The sequence below is a fragment of the Microcaecilia unicolor genome, chromosome 1, assembly GCF_901765095.1.
Source record: "Microcaecilia unicolor chromosome 1, aMicUni1.1, whole genome shotgun sequence".
Lineage (NCBI taxonomy): Eukaryota > Metazoa > Chordata > Amphibia > Gymnophiona > Siphonopidae > Microcaecilia > Microcaecilia unicolor.
In genome coordinates this window covers 205,607,754-205,630,694 of record NC_044031.1, presented here as the reverse complement: position 1 = coordinate 205,630,694, position 22,941 = coordinate 205,607,754, and the positions used below count along the sequence as shown (strand labels likewise).

Here is a 22,941-nt window from a genome sequence, read left to right as displayed (position 1 = left end):
GTCCCGCCTTTGCTATGCTTCTGACATGCCCCTGTGAACTTTGTTCGTCCCCACGACGGAAAGCAGTTGAGGACACCCAAAATCGGCTTTTGATTATGCCGATTTGGGGACCCTGGGAGAAGGATGCCCATCTCCCGATTTGCGTCAAAAGATGGGCGCCCTTCTCTTTCGAAAATAAGCCTGATAGGGATCCATGTTCAGCGAGCCTTTCGTAAAATACTCTGCAAAATTGGGAAGGTCCAGACTTAGAAATCTCTTCTTTTTTTTTTTTACCTAGACAACTTATAATTAAAGGCTGTTGATTTGTCACACATTGAGGAAATTCACCTGGATCTTTTGATGATTTCAAACTTCAACCCAACATATTTAAGTTAATGTAAATAAAACTGAGCTTTATAGCTTACTTTTCTCCATAAGAGTTGAAACCTGTTACCAAAGAGTTAACCAGATCATAGCTTACATATTTATGCATGGTCCATCTAGTCTGCCAATAAGATGGCCAGAGCAATACATGCCACTCCATGCAGGTTACACTCCTTAATGATCAAATACTGGCATCATAAAGCCAACCACACGTGGAGGGGTATTTTCCATATGATGCCTAAGTCCGACTTTGGACATTTTGCTCAAAACGTCCAAAATCCAAATAGGAAAGAAGGTAATTTTCAAAAAAGAAAAGCATCTATCTTTTATTGCGAAAATACTATTTTAAACAATGTTTTGTGCTTTGGACGTTTTGGTCCATTTTCAAAAACCAAATAAGTGCAAAACAGAGAAAATCAAGCCATTGGGATGTAGGAGCAGTCAGCATTTTTAGCAGACTGGTCCCCCAGACGTCCCAGGAGAGCAATGGGGCACCTAGAGGGAACTTCTGTGCACTTCATTAAAATGCTTCCAGGTATACATCTCACCTTTGCTCCCTTACTTCGTCCCCTGAGCCCTCCAAAACCTACTCAAAACCTACTGCCCCCCCCCACACACTGTACACCACTACAATAGCCCTTATGGGTGAAGGGGGCATCTACATGTGGGTACAGTAGGGTTTAGGTGATTTTGGGAAGGGTCACAGTTTCCACCACAAGTGTGATAGGTATAGGGAGATAGGGACCTGAGTCCCCCACTCCATAATGTGCTAAACCGATTACTATACTACTCCAGCGACCTACATGCTGCTCTAATAGACCTGACTTTAACATCTGAGGCTGTCATAGAGGCTGGTAAGTTGTATTCACATTTTTCGGGGGTGGGAGGGAGTCAGTGTCCACTGGGGGTATTGGGGGTAACCCCTGATTCCCTCCAGTGGTCATCTGGTAATTTAGGACACCTTTTTTTGCCATATTTGTTCTAAAAACAGGTATAACTCAAAACATCTTAGATTTAGTCCTAGACAGTTTTGTTTTGTTCCATTATGGCTGAAAAACATCCAAAGTCTTAGGAACGCCCAAATCCCACCCTTACCATGTCCCAACATGCCCCCTTGAGATTTGGACACACTACAGAAGAACAGTATAGAAAAATAGGTTTCGTAAATACTGATTTGGACATTTTTGTGAGAAAAATGGCCAAATGCTGCTTTATGCCACTTTTTGCACATTTTTCTCTTTTGAAAATGAGCCCCTTAGGCAATTATATTTGAATCAATTTTGGAAGAGTAGATTTATCATTTTGGTTGCAGCATAGTCAAATTCATTGTCAATGCTTGAGTTAAGCAATAATCCAACAATGTTGCAAACTGACAGCATTTTGTTTCACCTCCCCCTCTGAGATACACTCATAGCATATAATATGAATGTGATATAAAACATGCATACTTGTTCTTGATCTGTTATTGCTATTTTCAGGTCGCAGACCTTAGAAGTCTGCCAGGCACTGGCCTTTACTTTCCAACTGCTGGAGTTGCTGTCAAAGCCCACTACAGCCCTTCCAGATCTGTCATGCCATCTTTGGGACACAGACTGTAGATGTCTACCCAGCACTGGCCTTACTTCTGAACTACTGGAGTTGCTGTCTAAGCATTGCTAAGTTTTGTTTTGATTTCATCCAGTTTCCATATAGGGATCCTTTGTGTTTAGTCCAAGCATCTTTGAATTCCATCAAAATTTTGCCTCCATTATTTCCCCTGGGAGAGCATTCCAGGCATCCACCATCCCCTCTGTGGAAAGGTTCTTCCTGACAGTACTCCTAAGTTGGTCACCTTGTAACCTCAATTTATGTTCTATTGCTTCCCCATCTCTAGAAAAGATTTATTTGTATATTAATACCTTTCAAGCATTTAAGTATCTACATCATATCTCCCCTATCCCTACTTTCCTCTAGGAAATACATATTCAGATCATGAAGTCTCTTCTCATATATCTTTTGACACAAGCCCCATACCACTTTTATCACTTTTCTCTGAACCACTTCAAGCCTTTTCATGACTTCAGCTAGCTATGATCTGCAAAAGGTGAATGCAGTTCTCCAAATGGGGCCTCACCAATGACTTTAAAGGGGCATTAACACGCCCTATGCAGCCTAGTATTCTTAAGTGGGGATGGGTTACAATCAAGGCAGTTTACATATTATGTACAGGTACTTATTTTGTACCTGGGGCAATAGAAGGTTAAATGACTTGCCAGAGTCACAAGGAGCAGTAGTGGGAACTGAACCTAGTTTACCAGAATCAAAACCTGCAACACTAACCACTAGGCTATTCCGCCACTCCTTCTGACTATGGCCACTGCCTTATCACAGTTGTTTAGCCAACTTAAGATTCTCAGACACTGTCACCCCAAGGTCTCTCTCCTGAACTGTGCTTATCAGTCTCTCACTCCCTATCTCATACATTTCCTCTGGATTTCTACACCCCAAGTTCATTGCTCTGCACTTCTTTGCATTCAGTTTTAACTGCCAGACCTTAGACCATTCTTCTAATTTTTGTAGCTCTTTTCTCATGTTTTCTACTCCCTCTGTGGTGTCCGATCTGTTGGAAATATTTGTGTCATCCATAAAAGGACACACCTGTCCTTATAACCCTTTGGCAATGTTGCCCACAAATATATTAAATAGAATTGGTCCCAGTACCGATCCCTTAAGCATTCCACTACTCACTTTTCTTTCCTCCAAGTCAATCCTTTCATCACCATCTTCTGTTGTCTGTCAGTCAACTAGTTTCTAATCCATTTCACCATTTGAGTCCTAAGTTCAGCATCAAAGACTTTGCTGAAAACCAAGTAGATTACATTTAGCACATGTCCTTTATCCATTTCTCTCGTCACCCAGTCAAATCAATTGGATTTGTTTGGCATGACTTTTCTTTGGTGAAAATGTGTTGCCTCAGATCTTGCAGCCTGTTGGATTCTGGGAAGTTCACTATCCTTTCCTTCAGCAGCGCTTCCATTATTTTTCCAACCACCAAGTGAGGCCTCTGGTTTCCCCTATTCTTTCCTATCCCAGCTTTTTGAAGAGGGACACATCCACTCATCTCCAATCCCATGGAATCTCTCTCATCTCCAAGGATTCATTAAATAAATCTTTATGAGTTCCTGCCAGGATTTTTCTGAGCTCTCTCAATATTCTGGGATGTATCCCATCCAATCCTATGGCTTTTACCCACTTTCAGATTTTCAAGTGTAAGTTGAGAATACATGCATACAATACCTTTTTAGACTTCTCACATACAGGCTCATTTTCAAAGCACTTAGCCTCCCAAAGTTCCATAGAAACCTATGGAACTTAGCCTCCCAAAGTGCTTTGAAAATATGCCTCTTCTCCTCATTATAAATCAGGCTCATATTCCCCAAAAGTAGGCACCATGAGGGTAATTTATAAATCATTTTCACGTGCAAAGCATGTTTTACACATGAAAAATTGGTACATAAAATTGCATGAAAGAAAAGTATATATATGCATAAAAAGTAGAGAGAACACAAGATTGTGCCTACTTTTATGTGATTTGCATGTAGATGGTCCCAGGGGTATAGTTTTGGACAGAGCTGTGGCAGAGTTGTTATGTACATACATCCTATATAATAAAACGCACCTCCAACATTCTGAAGCTGACTGCATGGCTGAGGCATTCCTGCTCTCTGTATCCATCTCCTGAATTGACATCACATACTTCCGGGTTCATCACAAGCAGAAGTGACCAACCACATGAGGTTTCTCGGCTTCAGAATGTTAGAGGTGCATTCTATTAAATAGGATTGGTCTGTTCCTTGAAGCACAGCCAGAGCTCAGCATCCTGCACAGTAACAGCTCAGACACTAGAGAGAGAAGGGGGGGGGGGCCTGACACCAGAGAGAGGGAGGGAGGGGAGCCTGACACCAGAGGGGGGGGGGAGGTCTCTGTCACACACACACTCTCTCTCTTTCTCTCACACACTCTCTCTCTCTCTCTCAGTCAATGTCTTTCTCTCTCTCACTCTCTCTTACACACTGTCTCTCACACACTCTATGTCTCACACTGTATCACATTCACACTCTATGTGTCACACAGTCACTCACACACTATCTTGGTCTCATACACTCAATCTCACAGAGAGTCTGTGTCTCACACACACTCTCTCTCTCTCTCTCTCTCTCTCGCACACACTGTATCTGTGTGAAACACACTTTTTCTCTCTCACACTGTGTCTCACATACACACTTGCACACACTCTTATTCTCTCACACACACTCTCTCTCACAGACACACTCGCACCCAGACTCACTCTCTCTCTAACACACACACACACTCTCGCACCCAGACTCACTCTCTCTCTCTCACACACACACTCGCACATTCACTCTCTCTCTCACACACAGTCACTCTCACATACCCTCTTTCAAACATACACACTATGAGGAAAACCTTGCTAGCACCCGTTTCATTTGTGTCAGAAACAGGCCTTTTTTACTAGTTGTCTATAAAATATGGAGGTTATTTTAGAAGCATCTCCATTTGAAAATGGAAGCTTTTAAATGTCTGGAGAGGCCCAGATTTTTAAATGACTCTGTAGGTGTTTAGGTAGGGGTATACTATCAGTATTAAAAAGAATACAATCTGAGATTCTGGCAGGGACAGCATTCACCCTATTCCTCCTCCACTGTGATTTATGCAGACATCAATTCATGGATACTCAAGCAAGACATACCATGTTTGTTTGTTTTTTAGAAAGATGTGCACCGAATAATCAGTACTTTGCATAATACAGGGTTTTGCTTTACCATTCTCCAAGTGTGATGTTTGTTCTGTGCTGATTTGGTCATTTTTAACTCTAGTTAGTTGTGTACAGTACATGATAATGGACATATTTCAGTGAGACTAATCATTCAGATTTTAACAGATTGTCAAATTTATGAAACGCAGATGACAGTTTTATAAATCAAAATCTAATTTCATAATAACTTAAAATATGTCATGTGACAAATTGTTCTGCATTGACATCTTTTGTTTACAGTAAGCCAGATCTTTTTTGATAAAACTGAGAAGGGGGTAAACTAAATAGTTTTCTTCATTCAGTTATGACTGGAAATATGAATCACAGTGACAGGGTGCTCTGTTCTGCAGTATTTATTTATTTATACATTCTTGTATCCCACTATTATCCGAAAACAGGTTTAGGTTCATAGCGATTTACAGATTACATCTAGGTGAAATTACAGTAGTGTTTTACATTTATTGCGTAGGGAGATCATCGATAGCTAAGATGGTTAGCTGTAAAATGTTTTGAAGAGGTAGGTAGGACTGTAGATAGTTAGTGATATGTCTTGTGGCTTTTGGTATTGAGTTCCACCATTTGGCGCCCAGGTAGCTAAATCTTGCTGTGTAGATGGTTTTGTACATTGTGTTTCTGTAGTTGGGTAGGTGGAGAAGTAGGTAACTTCTGGTTTCTGGGCTTGCCTTTCTTGGAGATAATTTGATCATGTCTTGCATATATTCAGGTGCCATTCCAAACAGTATTTGTGCACATTACTCTTTTTATTTTTTTATTTTATTTTTGTTACATTTGTACCCCGCGCTTTCCCACTCATGGCAGGCTCATTTTGTTGTGGGGTAGGGTTTCAAGATTTCTTTTTGTTTCATTAATGTATTTTAACGCTCAAGTTAGATAGAACATAGAAATAGAAATTGATATGTCCCAATTAGGACATGACAAATTCCAGTACTATTTTAGAAAAGGGTCCGCTGATGTGTGTGTACTGGTTATGTGTAGTGGGAGTAGCCATTTTACAACTGTCAGAAAACAGTGGGAAATGGACTCTGGCTTTCCAAGGACAAACGGAAGAAACTTCAAAGGTTCAATGAAACAATGTTTATTGATGATTGAAGAGTTGACATAGCACTGTGGTTCGGCTAAGGGCCTCCTTCAGATGTCTTGATGCTGTGTCTGAAGAAAAAAAACGTCCAATGGTTTCAATATGCCAATAAGTCAAAATACCAAAAGGTATTGAAGAAATGGTCTTGAAAAAGACCTTTGGTAAATCTTCTGCAAATGCAAGCCACTGTTTTCTTACCTTTGTGCCTTTTGTGGGATTCCAGCATTCTTCCACTAAGATGGACTGTTTTGGTATTTTATAACTGTCAACATCTAAAACATCAATGGAAGCAACATGGCAACATATCCATCTAAGTGGTGGAACTTACACATTCATGTTGGTATTTCAGAACCGAAGCATGTAAGTACCAACAAATAGATTTGTATGTTTGCCATTTTGGAAACCTACATGTTTAAATGCAACTAATTAAATATAGGGGTGAAAATTATGCAGCACATTTGATTATTGGGGGGGGGGGGACTGGGGGATTAAAGGGATTGCTACCCAAAGCAAGCACTTTTCCTCAATCTTGATGTATCTGGGGGCAGCTGTAAATCCCGACACTGATCTTTGTGATCATAGAGCTGCATTCCCCTTCTGAAATGGGAAATGCATATATATTTTTTGGTCCTGTTCCAGTCATGCCCAAACTATGCCCTAGTCCTGACCAAACCATGCCATCTTGTCATATGCATGCATTACAGATTTGTACGTTGTCATGTCATGAATTCTATTCTGGCTTTCTAAAATTGGGTTTTCTGTGTATATATGAGATGCATGTGTAAATCACAACTAGGCCTTCCAAAATAACAACTTTATTTCTTTTTATGTTTCACTTGATGTATGCTATTCACAAATAAAGCACACTAAAGGAGTAATTGCATAAAACATTTTCCAAATGTTAAGCACATTTTCCATGGGATAAAGAGGTCTTATAAAACTGTGTGGTGAATATGTGAATATTAATTGGGTAGAACAGGAGCAGAGTTATGATGTATGCACATATTGTATAACATACAAGTGATCATCCATAGAGACACACATACACATTTGCACCTTCTTCAGAGCAGGTGTACATTTGTGGAAGAGGACTTGCACATTAGAATATGGCCACAATTCCTGCTGAGTTCTTTGAAATTGTATTTTAATTGTGTTTGAATGCTGATTTTTATTGTGCTTTGTAAATTGCTTTGGTCATTTTTGGATGGAAAAGTATTATGAGGGTAATTTTATAAGGGAGCACATTTCTTAAGTGGTAAAGGACTGTGGTGACCAGCCAGTGCTTAGCTCCCAAAACAGAGAAGGAATATGAGAAGCGATTGGAAAAACCCCACCTTACCAGAGAGGCAGATCCCAATAGCCATCTTCCTTAAGAACAGGGAGCTGCACTAGTGGAATCTGAACAAACATGGTCACCAGGAAGAACTACATCTCCTATGAATCTGCAGAGCAAGGCGAGGGAAAGTAGGTTGGTGAGTGGAGCCAGAAATTGAAAGCAGGTGCTCATTAAGAGTAACAGTGCCAAATTAAAAAGTCTTTTCCTTGCAGAACAAACCAGTGTTTGGAACAGAGGAGATTTACTCCCTTGCAGGGCCAGCCCAAGAGTATCTGACATCCAAGGCAAACCCTCAGGCATGTGTCGCCACACCTACCCCAGGGTAGCTCAAGAGTGTCTGTCCCACCCCCTCACATCTAGCATCTCCTCTTCCCTTCTGCAGTCTAGAATCTCCCCGACTTCCCTCCCCCATGCTGTTCAGCACAGTGGCGTAGCCACGGGGGACCTCGGGGGCCCAGGCCCCCATCCCTCTCTCAGGCCCCCCTATGCTGGTGGCCACTAGTTGCCTGCATAGATGCCCCATATCAGAGGCCAGCCAAAAGGCCAAGCAATGCAACTTTTACCCTCTCCCCTGCCACCTTACTGCAATTAATGTCCGGGAGCCAGGACTGCTGGTATTTTTCTCTCCATCCCCTTCATCCCCCTCCCCCAGTCTGTTCAAACATGCTCTGCTGCTAGCAACACTACAGCGATCAAACCTGGCTGTTTCGGGGCCTTCCCTAGTGAAACAGGAAGTAGCACCAGAGGAGGGGGTGCATTACAGGGAAGGACCGAAGCAGCATGGAAAAAAGAAAGCCCACGTAAACTGCTTAATGTGGGAGTGGGTGTGATATGACCAAGATGGATCAGAGGAGTGGCCTGCTGTGACAGCTAGTGCAAGGTCTCTATTTCTCATGACTGCTGACAGGATGGCTGCACTTATCAACACCTCAAGAGGAGGTAGTATTCAGGGCAGTGCCAAGGGTCTGTGGCGCCCCCCTGCAAGGGATCGGGTGCTGCGCCCCCCCCCCCCCCCCGCAGACAAGCGGTTGGAGCGCCCCCCCCCCCATGAAGATGATCGCTGACCTCTCTCCCCTGCCCTCTTGCTCCCATGTCCCAACTGCCCACCCTCTTCTCCCCCCAACAAAATCTCTTTTAAATTTACCTCCGTCTGGCTGGCAGGGCAGCGAAGGCGCAGCGTCAGTGAAGGAGGCGGCGCTCCCGACGTCTCTATTAGTCTTCCCTTTGCTCAATGTCCCGTCTTCTTCTGACGTCAAGGAAATGACATCAGAAGAAGGTGGGACATTGAGCAAAGGGAAGACTAGTAGAGACGTCGGGACTCGGGAGCGCCGCCTCCTTCACTGACGCTGCACCTTCGGTGCCCTGCCAGCCGGACGAAACTAAATTTAAAAGAGATTTTGTTGGGGGGGAGAAGAGGGCGGGCAGTTGGGACATGGGAGCAAGAGGGCAGGGGAGAGAGGTCAGCGATCATCTTCATGGGGGGGGGCGCTCCAACCGCTTGTCTGCGGGGGGGGGGGGGGCGCAGCACCCGATCCCTTGCAGGGGGGCGCCACAGACCCTTGGCACTGCCCAAAGGACGGCGCCCCCCTGCCACGCTTACCTCGCTTATGGCGTTGGCACAGCCCTGGTGGTATTGCAGTGGCACTAACAGCAGTCCAATAGCATGGCTGCTATCACAAGTTCCATGGGCGCTCTCACCCCCACTGTCTAATCTCAACACCCTCTGCATATCCATCCCTTCTTGATACCTCCTACTCATCCAGTTCCCCATCCTGACACCCCTGCATGTCTGATCCCTCCCTCTAGACAATTCCCTCAGTAACAACCTCCTCAGACATCTTCCCAATCTGATCTCCCCCATTCAAAGTCACATCACCCTGCACACCCCCCCCCCCCCCAATCCAATCCCTCCCAGTCAAGGTCCCATTCCCCTGGGTACCCCACAATCTGATCTTCTCCCCCAAAGTCCCAAATTGTGCCCCCAAATTCAGAAACCCTACTCCCTGGTCATTAACACCCCTCCCTGTAGCCACCCCTCCCCATCTCCCCAACTGTTTTGCTTGTATTGTGTTGTAATTAGTTTTATTATTTCTTATGTTTACTGTGCACTGCTTAGAAATTATTGATTTGTGGCATAGAAATATTATAAATCAATAAATATGTTCACTTTGACTTTCGCTTGTAGGGGAAATAAGACTTTTGAACAAAATCCCTGCAACTCCATTTTCTGTCTGTTTGGCCAATCTATACTTACCATTAGACAATTTGAAATGAACCTCTAAACATATCTTTGAAAGGGAGTTGAATTTTCAGCTATTGGAAGCAATCACGCTATCGCTTAAATCCTCAATAATAGTTTAATGTAGTCTTTGGCAACCATTGTAACGTATCCCTTTAGAATATAATGATGTGATGTCATGGGTTCTATTCTAGTAAATGCATTTATCAAACCCATGCTCAGTGCAAATGACTCGCCTAAATTGCACCCAATTGAAGTAATTGGTACTACCTTGAAGGAACTCCCTAAGGTAGAATGTCAGCTTCCTACAGGAAAAGAAAAATAATCTCAACCTCATGATGTAGATTACACCATCTCCCTTTATTAATTCCTCAATAATACCTCTACTGTGTGGTAAATGTTTCAGCAGTCCCTTCCTTTAGGGTGCTTGCTCATCTTTTGAGGAAAGAAATACTCATTGTACATGAAAGGGTGCTTGAGGAATGTAACTGTGCTACTTCTAAAATTGAAAAGTTATTGATTTTAGCACTGTCAAATGGACAAGCCTGACTCTATGAATCATCACCTGCCCTCTGTGCCGGAGCAGAGCACTTTTAGAAATAATGCTCCATAGTAAAAAATGTATCTCTGGGGTAACAATCCAATGACATCAGATAGGGAAATGAATATTTAAGTTCAATGCTTAAAAAGCATATTTGATAGAGATGCATCCAGAGCCATCCCACAATCCAGTACTAGTTTCCTTTCCTTTATTTGGAGAGATGGATCTTAAAAATACTTGTTTATTGATCCATCTCTCCAGGTCTTGTATTTCTGTGGTCAAACATCCCACTTTCTTCCATACCTGTGTTCTCCCGTGGGGCGTTCGAGTTCTGAACCTTTCCTTTATTTACCTACTTTTTTAATGACAGTTGAGGGAACTGGGCTCATTGCCCCCAGGATGCTGCACAGATTTGTTATAACTATTTCTCCAAAATGTGCGCCACTGACCAAAATGATAAAGGTCCCTTGAATAGCGACTATTTGGAGGACTCGGGCCTTCTCAGTTTGCCACCGGCAGCAAAACAGCAGTTGGGGGCACCCTTACGCACCCTTGAAGTTTAGAAGGTTATAAAATCATTGGCTGCAGGAAGTGCTCCGGGCCCCAATGGTTTTTCCACTAAATATTACAAAATATTGTCCCCTCGGGTGAGTGGCCCCTTGGTAGCCTATTATGACTTGGTTGTCTCACAGAGTTATTCCCCCCCCTCCCCCATGCTAATGAAGTTTTAATAACTTTGCTTCCTGGGCAGATTGAAAGAACGACTGGAATCTTTCCGGCCAATTTCCTTGTTGAATGTAGATACTAAGATCTTGGCCCGGGTGCTCGCCAATCGATTAGCCTCTCATATGCCCTCTTTAGTGGGAGAACACCAAGTGGGTTTTGTTCACGGCCACCAGTCAGTCCTAAATGTAAGGAAGGTCCTCCTTTGTATTGCAGATAGTCAAGCTACCCAGGAACCATTGTTATTGGACAACCTGGACGCTGAGAAAGCATTTGATCAGGTGCACTGGGATTATTTGTTTCAGGTGCTGGCTTAGGTGGGTATGGAAGGGTGGTTTCTTCAGGCCATAGCTACTCTGTATCAGAGGCCTACTGCTGTGATGCTAATTAATGGGACCCGGACCCTGGCCTTTGCGGATGAAAAGGGCACTTGCCAGGGGTGCCCCATCCCCCCTTTTATTCCTATTGTATTTGGAACCTCTGCTCCAGACTGTACAACTTGACCCAGCCATTTCGGGTGTGACACTTCTGGGGCTGCCTGTGAAGGTCCTGACTTTTGCCTAGCCCCAGAAGGTTGTTAAGTGTTATTGATGAGTATAGCTTTTTCATTTATTTAAATTTACAGAAATCTATGACTTTACCAGTGCAGACTTCTATAATGGAGGATTGGGTGGGCCCCTTCCACTTCAATGGGTGACAGGTACCATCAAATATTGGAGTGCATGTGACTCCAGATCTGTCCCACCTTTATGATGTCAATGTGGAACAAAATTACTGAGCACATTCAAAAGCATGGATTAATGAGACTAAGCCAACATGGATTTAGTGAAGGGAAATCTATTACATTTCTCTGAAGGGGTGAATAAACATGAGGATAAAGATGAGCCGGTTGATATTGTGTATCTGGATTTTCAAAAAGTGTTTGACAAAGTACCTCATGAAAGACTCCAGAGGAAATTGGAGAGTCATGGGATAGGAGGTAGTGTTCTATTGTGGATTCAAAACTGGTTAAAAGATAGAAAACAGAGAGTAGGGTTAAATGGTCAGTATTCTCAATGGAGAAGGGTAGTTAGTGGGGTTCCCCAGGGGTCTGTGTTGGGACCGCTGCTTTTTAACATATTTATAAATGACCTAGAGATGGGAGTAACTAGTGAGGTAATTAAATTTGCTGACAACACAAAGGGCCCCTTTTACTAAGCCACGTAAGCATCTACGCACGCCCAACATGCGCCAAAATGAACTTACCACCCGACTATCATGTGGCTGTTTGGTAATTTCATTTTTGGTATGTGTCTGCTATGCGCATCTGAAAAATATTTTTTATTTTCTCCCACGCATAGCAGATGCGCGCCAAGTGGCATCTGGCATGCATAGGTCGTTACTGTGCAGATTTCTTACCACTTGGTCTATGGCTAGCGGTAAGATCAAACATCCAAAATGGACGCGCAGCAATTTTAATTTTGCCACACGTTCATTTTTGGGGAAAAATTTAAAAAGGCATGTTTGGTACGAGCGCTGAAAAATATTTCAGCACACGCCCAAAACCTGTGCCTACACTACCGCAAGCCACTTTTTACCACGGCTTAGTAAAAGTTATTTAAATTTGTTAAATCGCAAAAGGATTGTGAAAAATTTCAAGACTGGGAGACTGGGCATCTAAATGGCAGATGACTTTTAATGTGAGCAAGTGGAAAGTGTTGCATGTGGGAAAGAGGAACCCAAATTATAGTTATGTAATGCAAGGATCCACATTAGGAGTCACCAACTGGGAAAAGGATCTAGGCGTCATCGTTGATGATACATTGAAACCCTCTGCTCAGTGTGTGGTGGTGGCTTAGAAAGCAAATAGAATGTTAGGTATTATTAGGAAAGGAATGGAAAACAAAAATGAGGACGTTATAATGCCTTTGTATCGCTCCATGGTGCAACAGCACCTCGAATATTGTGTTCAATTCTGGTCACTGCATCTCAAAAAAAATATAGTGGAATTAGAAAAGGTACAGAGAATGGCGACAAAAATGATAAAGGGGGTGGGACGACTTCCCCATGAGGAAAGGCTAAAGCGGCTAGGGCTCCTCAGCTTCGAGAAAAGACGGCTGAGGGGAGATATGATAGAGGTCTATAAAATAATGAGTGAAGTGGAACGGGTAGACGTGAATTGCTTGTTTACTCTTTCCAAAAGTACTAGGACTAGGGGGCATGCAATGAAGTTAGAAAGTAGCAAATTTAAAACGAACTAGAGAAAATATTTCTTCACTCAATGTGTAATTAAACTCTGGAATTCACTCCCAAAGAATGTAGTAAAAGCAGTTAGCTTAGCGGGGTTAAAAAAAGGTTTGGATGGCTGCCTAAAGGAAAAGTCCATAGACTATGAATAAAATGGACTTGGGGAAAATCCACTGCTTATTTCTAAAATAAGCAGCATAAAATGTATTGTACTGTTTTGGGATCTTGCCAGGTCTTGTGACCTGGTTGGCCACTGTTGGAAACAGGATGCTGGGCTTGATGGACCCTCAGTCTTTCCCAGCATGGCAATACTTATATAGTGGCACATTATAATGAGTTGCCATGTTGATTTATCCCTTCTAATTTATTTACCTCTTTTTTCTTACTTTGGTTTATATGGCTGTGTGAGGTACTGTCTTTTTGAAATACAGCAGAGCCTTGACTCAGTGTTTTCCTATGCGCTTACTTCATTCTTCGCAGAAGGCCTTCTAGGACCAGTGTGCAAGGGCACATTTTTTTGCTCCTGGCCCTGCAGCCTGAAATGCCCTCACATTCACATTATGAACTGGACTTATCAAGATTTAGGAATCCAAAGACCCTGCCATTCATGAAAGATTTTGGTAATCTTGGTGGAAATTTTGTTTTTATTGTTATACTTTTATCTAGTGCATCATTTCTGCCTGGAGCTTATTTCAGCAGTAAATAGGACGATAAGAGAAACTTGAACTGTATGTGAAGGCAGATGGGGAGCCAATGAAGTGTCTTGAGCAGAGGGAGGTTATAGGAGCATAGTGACAAGTTTGAAAGATAATTAACATAGCTGAATTTTAAATAGATTACAGTAGAGATGGTTCAGTAGGAGCCCTGGGAAGAGCAAATTTCATCAGTCTCAGTGGAAGGTAATGAGAGAGTAGATAAGGTAATACATAGAAATAAGACAAAAAAAGATGATACCTTTTTCTTGGACTAATTTAATGCATTTTTGACTAGCATTCAAAAGCCAGAACCTTCTTCGTCAGGTCATGACATTATGAGCAAATTTGATAATATCAGAATATATAAGTTAAACTAAAGGCATTCCAGTACTTCTTGGAGTATGTGAGTCTCAAGGGAAAGGTATGCGTGGAGACTGAGAAACAGGAAGAGATGATTGGGGTAATCAGAAGGTTTATAAAAGTATAATTTTATGATTTGTGGAGGGGCATAATTGAACGGAAACGCCTATCTCCATGGGCGTTTATCTCTGAGAACGGGTCCGTGAAGGGGCGGGCCGAACCGTATTTTTGAAAAAATGGACGTTTTTGAGCTGTTTTTTTTTTTTTAGCTATAATGGAAAGTAAAAACGCCCAGCTCAAAAACGTCCTAATCCGAGCCATTTGGTTGTGGGAGGGGCCAGGATTCGTAGTACACTGGCCCCCCTGATATGCCAGGACACCAACTGGGTACCCTAGAGGTCAGTGCGGTGGACTTCAGACAACGCTCCCACATGCATAGCTCCCTTACCATGGGTGCTGAGCACCCAACCCCAACCCCCTCCCCCAAAACCCACTACCCACAAATGTACAACACTACCATAGCTCTTAGGGATGAAGGGGGCACCTATATGTGGTTACAGTGGGTTTTGAAGGCCTCCTATTTACCAGCACAAGTGTTACAGGTGGGGGGGGGATGGGCCTGGGTCCACCTGGCTGAAGTGCACTGCGATACCCACTAAAAGTGCTCCAGGGACCTGCATACACGCAGGCCTCTAGGACTGGTTGCTGCTATATAACATTGGCACACCAGTTCACACCTGAAGACTAATCTCTCCGAAAACGTCCTTTATTGGAATAACCACCTTTACTCACAGTTAACTGCAGATCAGAGGTTGTGCCCCACTGGCAACGAGTCTCCCTGGTACTGAGATGAGCAGTAGGTCAGAGCTGGCAGAATGATGTACAATGCCCTCTTTCAGCCACACTCAAGGTAAGAACTAAGTTCTGTAACGTGGCTAACACAGGAAAGGGAACTAAAACTGGCTTACAAAAATGGCCACTACCGCATGGACTACAACTGGAAACACAACAGGGCACACTCTGGCCCAGTAGGCAGGGGGAAAAGCACCATGGGAGAAGAGCCTACCAACTACCAACATCGTGAGACTGTAACCAGGGGCGTATCTGCCTGGGCCCCCGCAGATTTTGCCCCGGACCCCCCTACCGCCGTTAACCCTCCCTCCCTCGCCTACCGCCATCACCTACCCCGAGGTCCGCTTCCTCCGGCTTTTTAAAATATTGCTTCAGATGGCGGGGGACCCCAACCCCCCGCCAGCCCAGCCGCGATCTTTAACTTTTTCATCCTCGTCGTGCAGCGCGCTGTGAAAGCTGCATGCATCTTTAGATCCAGTTGGATGGAGTCTGTCTGACGTCGCAGCACGTTGACGTTACAACATGCTGCGACGTCAGACTCCATCCAACTGGATCTAAAGATGCATGCAGCTTTCACAGCATGCTGCACGACGAGGATGAAAAAGTTAAAGATCGCGGCTGGGCTGGCGGGGGGTTGGGGTCCCCCGCCAGCTGAAGCAATATTTTAAAAAGCCGGAGGAAGCGGACCTCGGGTAGGTGACGGCGGTAGGTGGGGGAGGGAGGGAGTGTTAACGGCGGTAGGGGGGGGTTGACGGCGGTGGGGGGGTTGACGGCAGTAGGGGGGGGGCTGACGGCGGTAGGGGGGGCTATAATGTGCCCCCTCACTCTAGCCCTTGCCCCCCCACCGCCGAACCTCAGATATGCCCCTGACTGTAACACAAGCTAATGAAATCACGAAGCCCAATACCCTACACCCACCACAATGCAATGCTGATGTGACCCTGTACTGCACCCGAGAGCCACATCTGACCCAGGGAAAGGCTGTGACAGGATCGAACACATTCTGCTGTCATGGAGGTGGGTACGGCATTTGAGGCTGGCATACAGGCTGGGAAAAAAGTTTGTAAAGTGGGTTTTTTTTGGTGGGAGGGGGTTAGTGGCCACTGGGGGAGTCCGGGAAGGTCATCTCCGATTCCCTCCAGTGGTCATCTGGGCAGTTGGGGCACTTTTTTTGGGACTTCGTGAAAAAAAAGGGTCCAAAAAAGTGACCCAAAATCGCGGTAAAAACGCCTTTTTTTTATTATCAGCTAAAGACGTCCATCTCTCCTCGGCCGATAACCACGCCCCAGTTCCGCCTCCACCACGCCTCCGACACGCCCCCATCAACTTTATTCGTTTCCGCGACGGACTGCAGTTGGAAACGCCCAAAATCGGCTTTCGATTATACCGATTTGGGCGCCTTTGCGAGATAAACGTCTATCTCCCGATTCAGGTCGCACTATAGGCGTTTTTCTCTTTCGAAAATAAGCTGAATAGTGTGATAGAAAAACCAGATCTCTCTTGTCATGTCTCATCGGTGCCTGATTTGTTTTAAAAATTGCTGTTAGTATTCTGACCATACTTTTATCGATGCAGTGCTCTGGTCCTGAAAAATGGTCACCTATAGAAGTGTCATTTTTGTTTGCTTTGTGGTGTCTGATGTGGCGTCTTTAGCATCTGGCCCATATCGCCAATATAGAACCCTTCACATTCTCTGCATTAAATAATAATATTTACAGTACTACTTTGAGGAAGAACATGAGTACGATCCCTTTACATTGAATATTTTCTTGATATGGGTAACAGTAAGGTCCTTGGACTCGAGACTACCTCGACGTCAGGAAGCAGATGAAAGCATGACTCTTCTCACAAGCCTTTAATACACAGAGAGGGGCATAATCGAACGGGGCGCCCAGGTTTTCCTGAGGACATCCTCGCAGGACGTCCCAGTGAAGGGGCGGGGAAACCCGTATTATCAAAACAAGATGGGCGTCCATCTTTCATTTTGATAATACAGTTGGGGACATCCAAATTGCGAAATTTAGGTCAACCTTAGAGATGGTTGTCCTTAGAGATGGTCGTCCCCGGTTTTCGGCAATAATGGAAACCAAGGACGCCCATCTCAGAAACGAACAAATCCAAGCCATTTGGTCATGGGAGGAGCCAGCATTCGTAGTGCACTTGTCCCCCTGTCATGCCAGGACACCAACCGGGCACCCTAGGGGGCACTGCAGCGGACTTCAGAAATTGCTCCCAGGTGCATAACTCCCTTACCTTGTGTGCTGAGCCCCCCAAAACCCAGTACCTACAACTACCATACAACACTACCATACAACACTACCATACAACACTACCATAGCCCTAAGGGGTGAAGGGGGTCACCTACATGTGGGTACAGTGGGTTTCTGGTGGGTTTTGAAGGGCTCACATTTACCACCACAAGTGTAACAGGTAGGGGGGGATGGGCCTGGGTCCGCCTGCCTGAAGTGCACTACACCCACTAAAACTGCTCCAGGGACCTGTATACTGCTGTCAGGGAGCTGGGTATGACATTTGAGGCTGGTATAGAGGCTGGCAAAAAATATTTTAAAAGTTTTTTAGGGTGGGAGGGGGTTAGTGACCACTGGGGGAGTAAGGGGAGGACTTCCCCGATTCCTCCAATGGTCATCTGGTCATTTAGGGCACATTTTTGTGGCTTGGTCATAAAAAAAAGGACCAAGTAAAGTCGCCCAAGTGTTCGTCAGGGACACCCTTCTTTTTTCCATTATCGGCCGAGGACACCCATGTGTTAAGCACGCCCAAGTCCCGCCTTCGCTATGCTTCCGACATGCCCCCTGGAACTTTGGTCATCCCCTCGATGGAAAGCAGTTGAGGGTGCCCAAAATAAGCTTCGATTATGCCAATTTGGGCGACCCTGGGAGAAGGATGCCCATCTTCTGATTTGTGTCGAAAGATGGGTGTCCTTCTCTTTTGAAAATAAGCCTGAGAGTGACTTGACTATACACTCATTCTGCCTATGGACTAGTTTTCCACACCCACTGTAAATTAGATCAGTTCCTTTTATCTTGCTTAACTGTACAATGAACTTGCCTTGAGTTTAGCCAACCATCTATCTATCCCAACTGACTGTACCATTCATATTGTCCCACCTATACATCTGCACTTGGTCCCTCAGCTATATGGTAAGCTGTATTATAGAAATCTTCAGCATCATATCGATGTTAATTGAATGTTCTAATCAGGGCCGGTCTTAGCAACTGCAGGGCCCTGTGCAGACCAGTTCGCTGGGGGGCCCCCAGACCCACTGTCCAGCCCCGCCCCCACCCAGCTGAGAGAGAAGGGGAAGGTTTAAAGGCTAGAGGTGAGCCTACGTTTTTGCTGCTGCTGCCGCTGCGGCGACTTTTTAAACACAGGGCGCAGGGCCGTGCCTAGGGTCTCTGGCGCCCCCCTGCAGACTATCAGTTGGTGCCCCCCCCCCGTGAAAATGATCACGCCCCCCCCCCCCCCCCCCATGAAAATGATCGCTCACCACTTGCCACACTGAAAGGAATTGTCAGCAATATTCTTAGAAACAAATTGCTATACATTGCAAAATAAGATAGCAGATGTAAATTCTCAAAGTGGACATATTCCAAACGCTAAAATGAAAATAAAATAATTTTTTTCTACCTTTGTTGTCTGGTGACTTTCTTTTTTCAATCATGCTGGTCCAGTATCTGATTCTGCTGCTATATGTCCTCTTAACTCCATTTCCAGGGCTTCCTTTCCATTTATTTCTTTACTTTTCTCCTTTCTTCTTCATTTCTTGCTCTATATCCATTTCCAGCAATTTCTCCTCTCTCCCTGGGTCCTGCCCTCCCATCCATGTCCATTCTTGTCCCTCTCTGCCCTTCCCTCCTCCATCCATAGCCAGCAATCCTCCTCTCTCCCCTCCCCTCCATTTCCAGCAATTTGTCCTCTCCCTGGGCCCCCATGTCCATCCTTGTCCCTCTCTGCCCTTCCCTCCTCCATCCATAGCCAGCAATCCTTGCCTCCTCTATCCCCTCCATTTCCAGCAATTTGTCCTCTCCCTGAGCCCCCATGTCCATCCTTGTCCCTCTCTGCCCTTCCCTCCTCCATCCATAGCCAGCAATCCTCTCTCCCCTCCCCTCCCCTTCCAGCAATTTGTCCTCTCCTTGGGCCCTGCCCTCCCATCCATGCCTCTCTGCCCTTCCCTCCGCACCCTGGGGCCTTTAAATCTTTTACTTCCGGTCGCAGCAGCGTCAGTGAAAGCGGAGCGCTGCCGACGTCTCCCTTCCCTTTGCGCTCTTGGTTCCCTCAGTGTCCGCCTTCTTCTGACGTCAGAAGAAGCAGGACACTGAGGGAACCAACGAGTGCAAGGCAAGGGAGACGTCGGCAGCAGTGGCGTAGCTAGTGTAGTTGACACCCGGGGCCGGTCATTGTTTAACACCCCCCCCCCCCAAATCCAGTACTAGGCATACCGAGAATACAAAACACTCACGACCTATAGAGCAATTTTACCATACCATAAGCAGTCGTTTCTACGAGTCACACAAGGGAAAGGAAAGCATCTTAAACACTAGTGAGCACTAGAACATCAATTCACCTATTGTAAAACGAAAACAGACAGATTAGTACAGATCGTCGATCCTGCACAGTCAATGCCAACCGAAAGCCACGTCTTTTTCACAAATAGATACACCCTAATCCACTATAGAATAAGTAATCATAAACTTTCTATTTAGACAAAAATTAAACTGAACCCCCGATGCCAGACTCTGTATACAATGCAACACCACAGAAACAGAAACTGTCCCCTAGTACTGTGCAAAATATAAAGACAGCAGATGTAAATTTGAAAAAAACTAACAAATACCAATCACCACTTTACAAATTAACAAATAGAAATAAAACAAATACAGAAAATAAAATAATACCATTTTATTGGACTAATACATTTAGCTTCCAGAGGCCAAAATCTCCTTCCTCAGGTCAATACAGTATAGTGCTGTTACAGTATCCTATCCTGATCTGAGGAAGGGGGTTTTGTTCTCTGAAAGTTAAGTCAAAATGTATTAAAATTAGTCCAATAAAAGATTACCTTATTTACATGTTCTATTTATAAACATTTATTAACACAGCTAAAATACTATATCCTAAAGCAAAATAATAAAAATATATATTTACAGTTTGTTGTCTTTGGTTTCTGCTTTCCTCATCTTCTTTTCACCGTCTTCCTTCCATCCAGCATCTGTCTTCGCTCTCTCTCTGCTCTCCAGTGTCTGCCCTCTCTAATGTCCCTTCCATCCACATCTGCCCTCTATTTCTGCTCCTTCCATCCACCATCTGCCCCAGTCTGCCATCTCTCTCTCCCCCTTCCATCCACCATCTGCCCTCTCTCTCTCCTTTCCCTCTAGCATTTGCCCTCTATCTCTGCCCCCTTCCATCCACTTTCTGCTCTTTCACTCCCTTCTATCCACTGTCTGCCCTTTCTCTCTGCTCCTTCGATTCACCATTTGCCCTCTCTCTTTCCCCCTCCCATCCATTCAGGGTCTGCCCTCCCTCTCACTCCCCATTCCATCCAGGATCTATCCCCCCTCTCTCACTGCCCCCTCTTTTCGGCTCCCAGTTCCCACCTGCGGCTGCCCCTAGTTCCAGATCCATTGATTCTCCCATCCACCCCTGCCCCAGGCATGACCCCATTCTCCCTCCTGCTCATTTTTCAGACCCCAGTTCCAGCTCCATGCCCCTTCTCCCATCTGTCTCCCACCCAGTCCCTTCTGCCCATCCGAGTCCCCCCTCACCCCATCTGTCTCCCACCCAGTCCCTTCTGCTATCCAAGTGCCCCCACCCTCACCCCATCATCTCTCTCCCACCCAGTCCCTTCTGCCCATCCGAGTCCCCCTCACCCCATCTGTCTCTCACCCAGTCCCTTCTGCTATCCAAGTGCCCCGCACCCTCACCCCATCATCTGTCTCCCACCCAGTCCCTTCTGCCCATCCGAGTCCCCCTCACCCCATCTGTCTCCCACCTAGTCCCTTCTGCTATCCAAGTGCCCCCCACCCTCACCCCATCTGTCTCCCACCCAGTCCCTTCTGCCCATCCGAGTCCCCCTCACCCCATCTGGCTCCCACCCAGTCCCTTCTGCTATCCAAGTGCCCCCCACTCTCACCCCATCTGTCTCCCACCCAGTCCCTTCTGCCCATCCGAGTCCCCCTCACCCCATCTGTCTCCCACCCAGTCCCTTCTGCCCATCCGAGTCCCCCTCACCCCATCTGGCTCCCACCCAGTCCCTTCTGCTATCCAAGTGCCCCGCACCCTCACCCCATCATCTGTCTCCCACCCAGTCCCTTCTGCCCATCCGAGTCCCCCTCACCCCATCTGTCTCCCACCTAGTCCCTTCTGCTATCCAAGTGCCCCCCACCCTCACCCCATCTGTCTCCCACCCAGTCCCTTCTGCCCATCCGAGTCCCCCTCACCCCATCTGGCTCCCACCCAGTCCCTTCTGCTATCCAAGTGCCCCCCACTCTCACCCCATCTGTCTCCCACCCAGTCCCTTCTGCCCATCCGAGCCCCCCTCACCCCATCTGTCTCCCACCCAGTCCCTTCTGCCCATCCGAGTCCCCCTCACCCCATCTGGCTCCCACCCAGTCCCTTCTGCTATCCAAGTGCCCCGCACCCTCACCCCATCATCTGTCTCCCACCCAGTCCCTTCTGCCCATCCGAGTCCCCCTCACCCCATCTGTCTCCCACCTAGTCCCTTCTGCTATCCAAGTGCCCCCCACCCTCACCCCATCTGTCTCCCACCCAGTCCCTTCTGCCCATCCAAGTCCCCCTCACCCCATCTGGCTCCCACCCAGTCCCTTCTGCTATCCAAGTGCCCCCCACTCTCACCCCATCTGTCTCCCACCCAGTCCCTTCTGCCCATCCGAGTCCCCCTCACCCCATCTGTCTCCCACCCAGTCCCTTCTGCCCATCCGAGTCCCCCTCACCCCATCTGTCTCCCACCCAGTCCCTTCTGCTATCCGAGTCCTCCCCCACCTTCACGGTCACCCCATCTGTCCCCCACCCTCACCCTGCCTCGTCTTCTCCCTGCCACCCGTTTTTAAAAAGAAATTGCCGACGCGATAGCGAGCGCAGCACCTCATGTGGAAGTAAAAGAAGCGAATCCGATCATCTCATTGGGCCTTCCTTCACTGTCCCGCCCTAGAGGAAATAGGAAGTTGCGTCAGAGGAGGGCGGGACAGTGAGGGAAGGCCCAATGAGATGATCGGATCCGCTTCCACACGAGGTGCTGCGCTCGCTATCGCGTCGGCAAATAAATTTAAAGGGCTGGTGCGGGGGGGGGGTGCCAGGATGAAGACAGCGGGAGCGGCGGCACCCCCCCTTTCTGGTGACACCCGGGGCGACCAAAAGATTTAAAGGCCTCGGCGGGGCGAGGGTAAGCTCCGCGGCGGCGCCCTCCAGAGGTGGGCGCCCCCCTGCGGCGCTTACCTCGCTTACCGCATCGGCACGGCCCTGACAGGGCGGCTGGAAGGAAAGCAGCTGAGCGACGATATGGCAGGGAGCGACAGGAAGCGCCGTGGGGCCCCTGGAGGCGCGAGGCCCTGTGCAACCGCTCCTGTCACCCCTGCCTAAGGCCAGCCTTGGTTCTAATGCATGCTTATTAGGTGTATCTTTAGTATTATGCTAACATTTTATTATATCTCTGG

The 22,941-nt window shown here is 46.2% G+C and overlaps 1 protein-coding gene across 1 annotated transcript in view; it reads left to right on the top strand.

Moving 5' to 3' along the window:
- Positions 1-17,111: 17,111 nt before the first annotated feature.
- Positions 17,112-22,941, top strand: part of HECW1 (HECT, C2 and WW domain containing E3 ubiquitin protein ligase 1) — a gene marked incomplete at its 5' end in the record, with an annotated part of 389,530 nt that continues 383,700 nt past the window's right edge. Inside the window, one exon of the mRNA XM_030203827.1 lies at positions 17,112-17,121. Coding sequence (XP_030059687.1) covers positions 17,112-17,121 — 10 coding nt within the window. The remainder of the gene's footprint in view (positions 17,122-22,941) is intronic.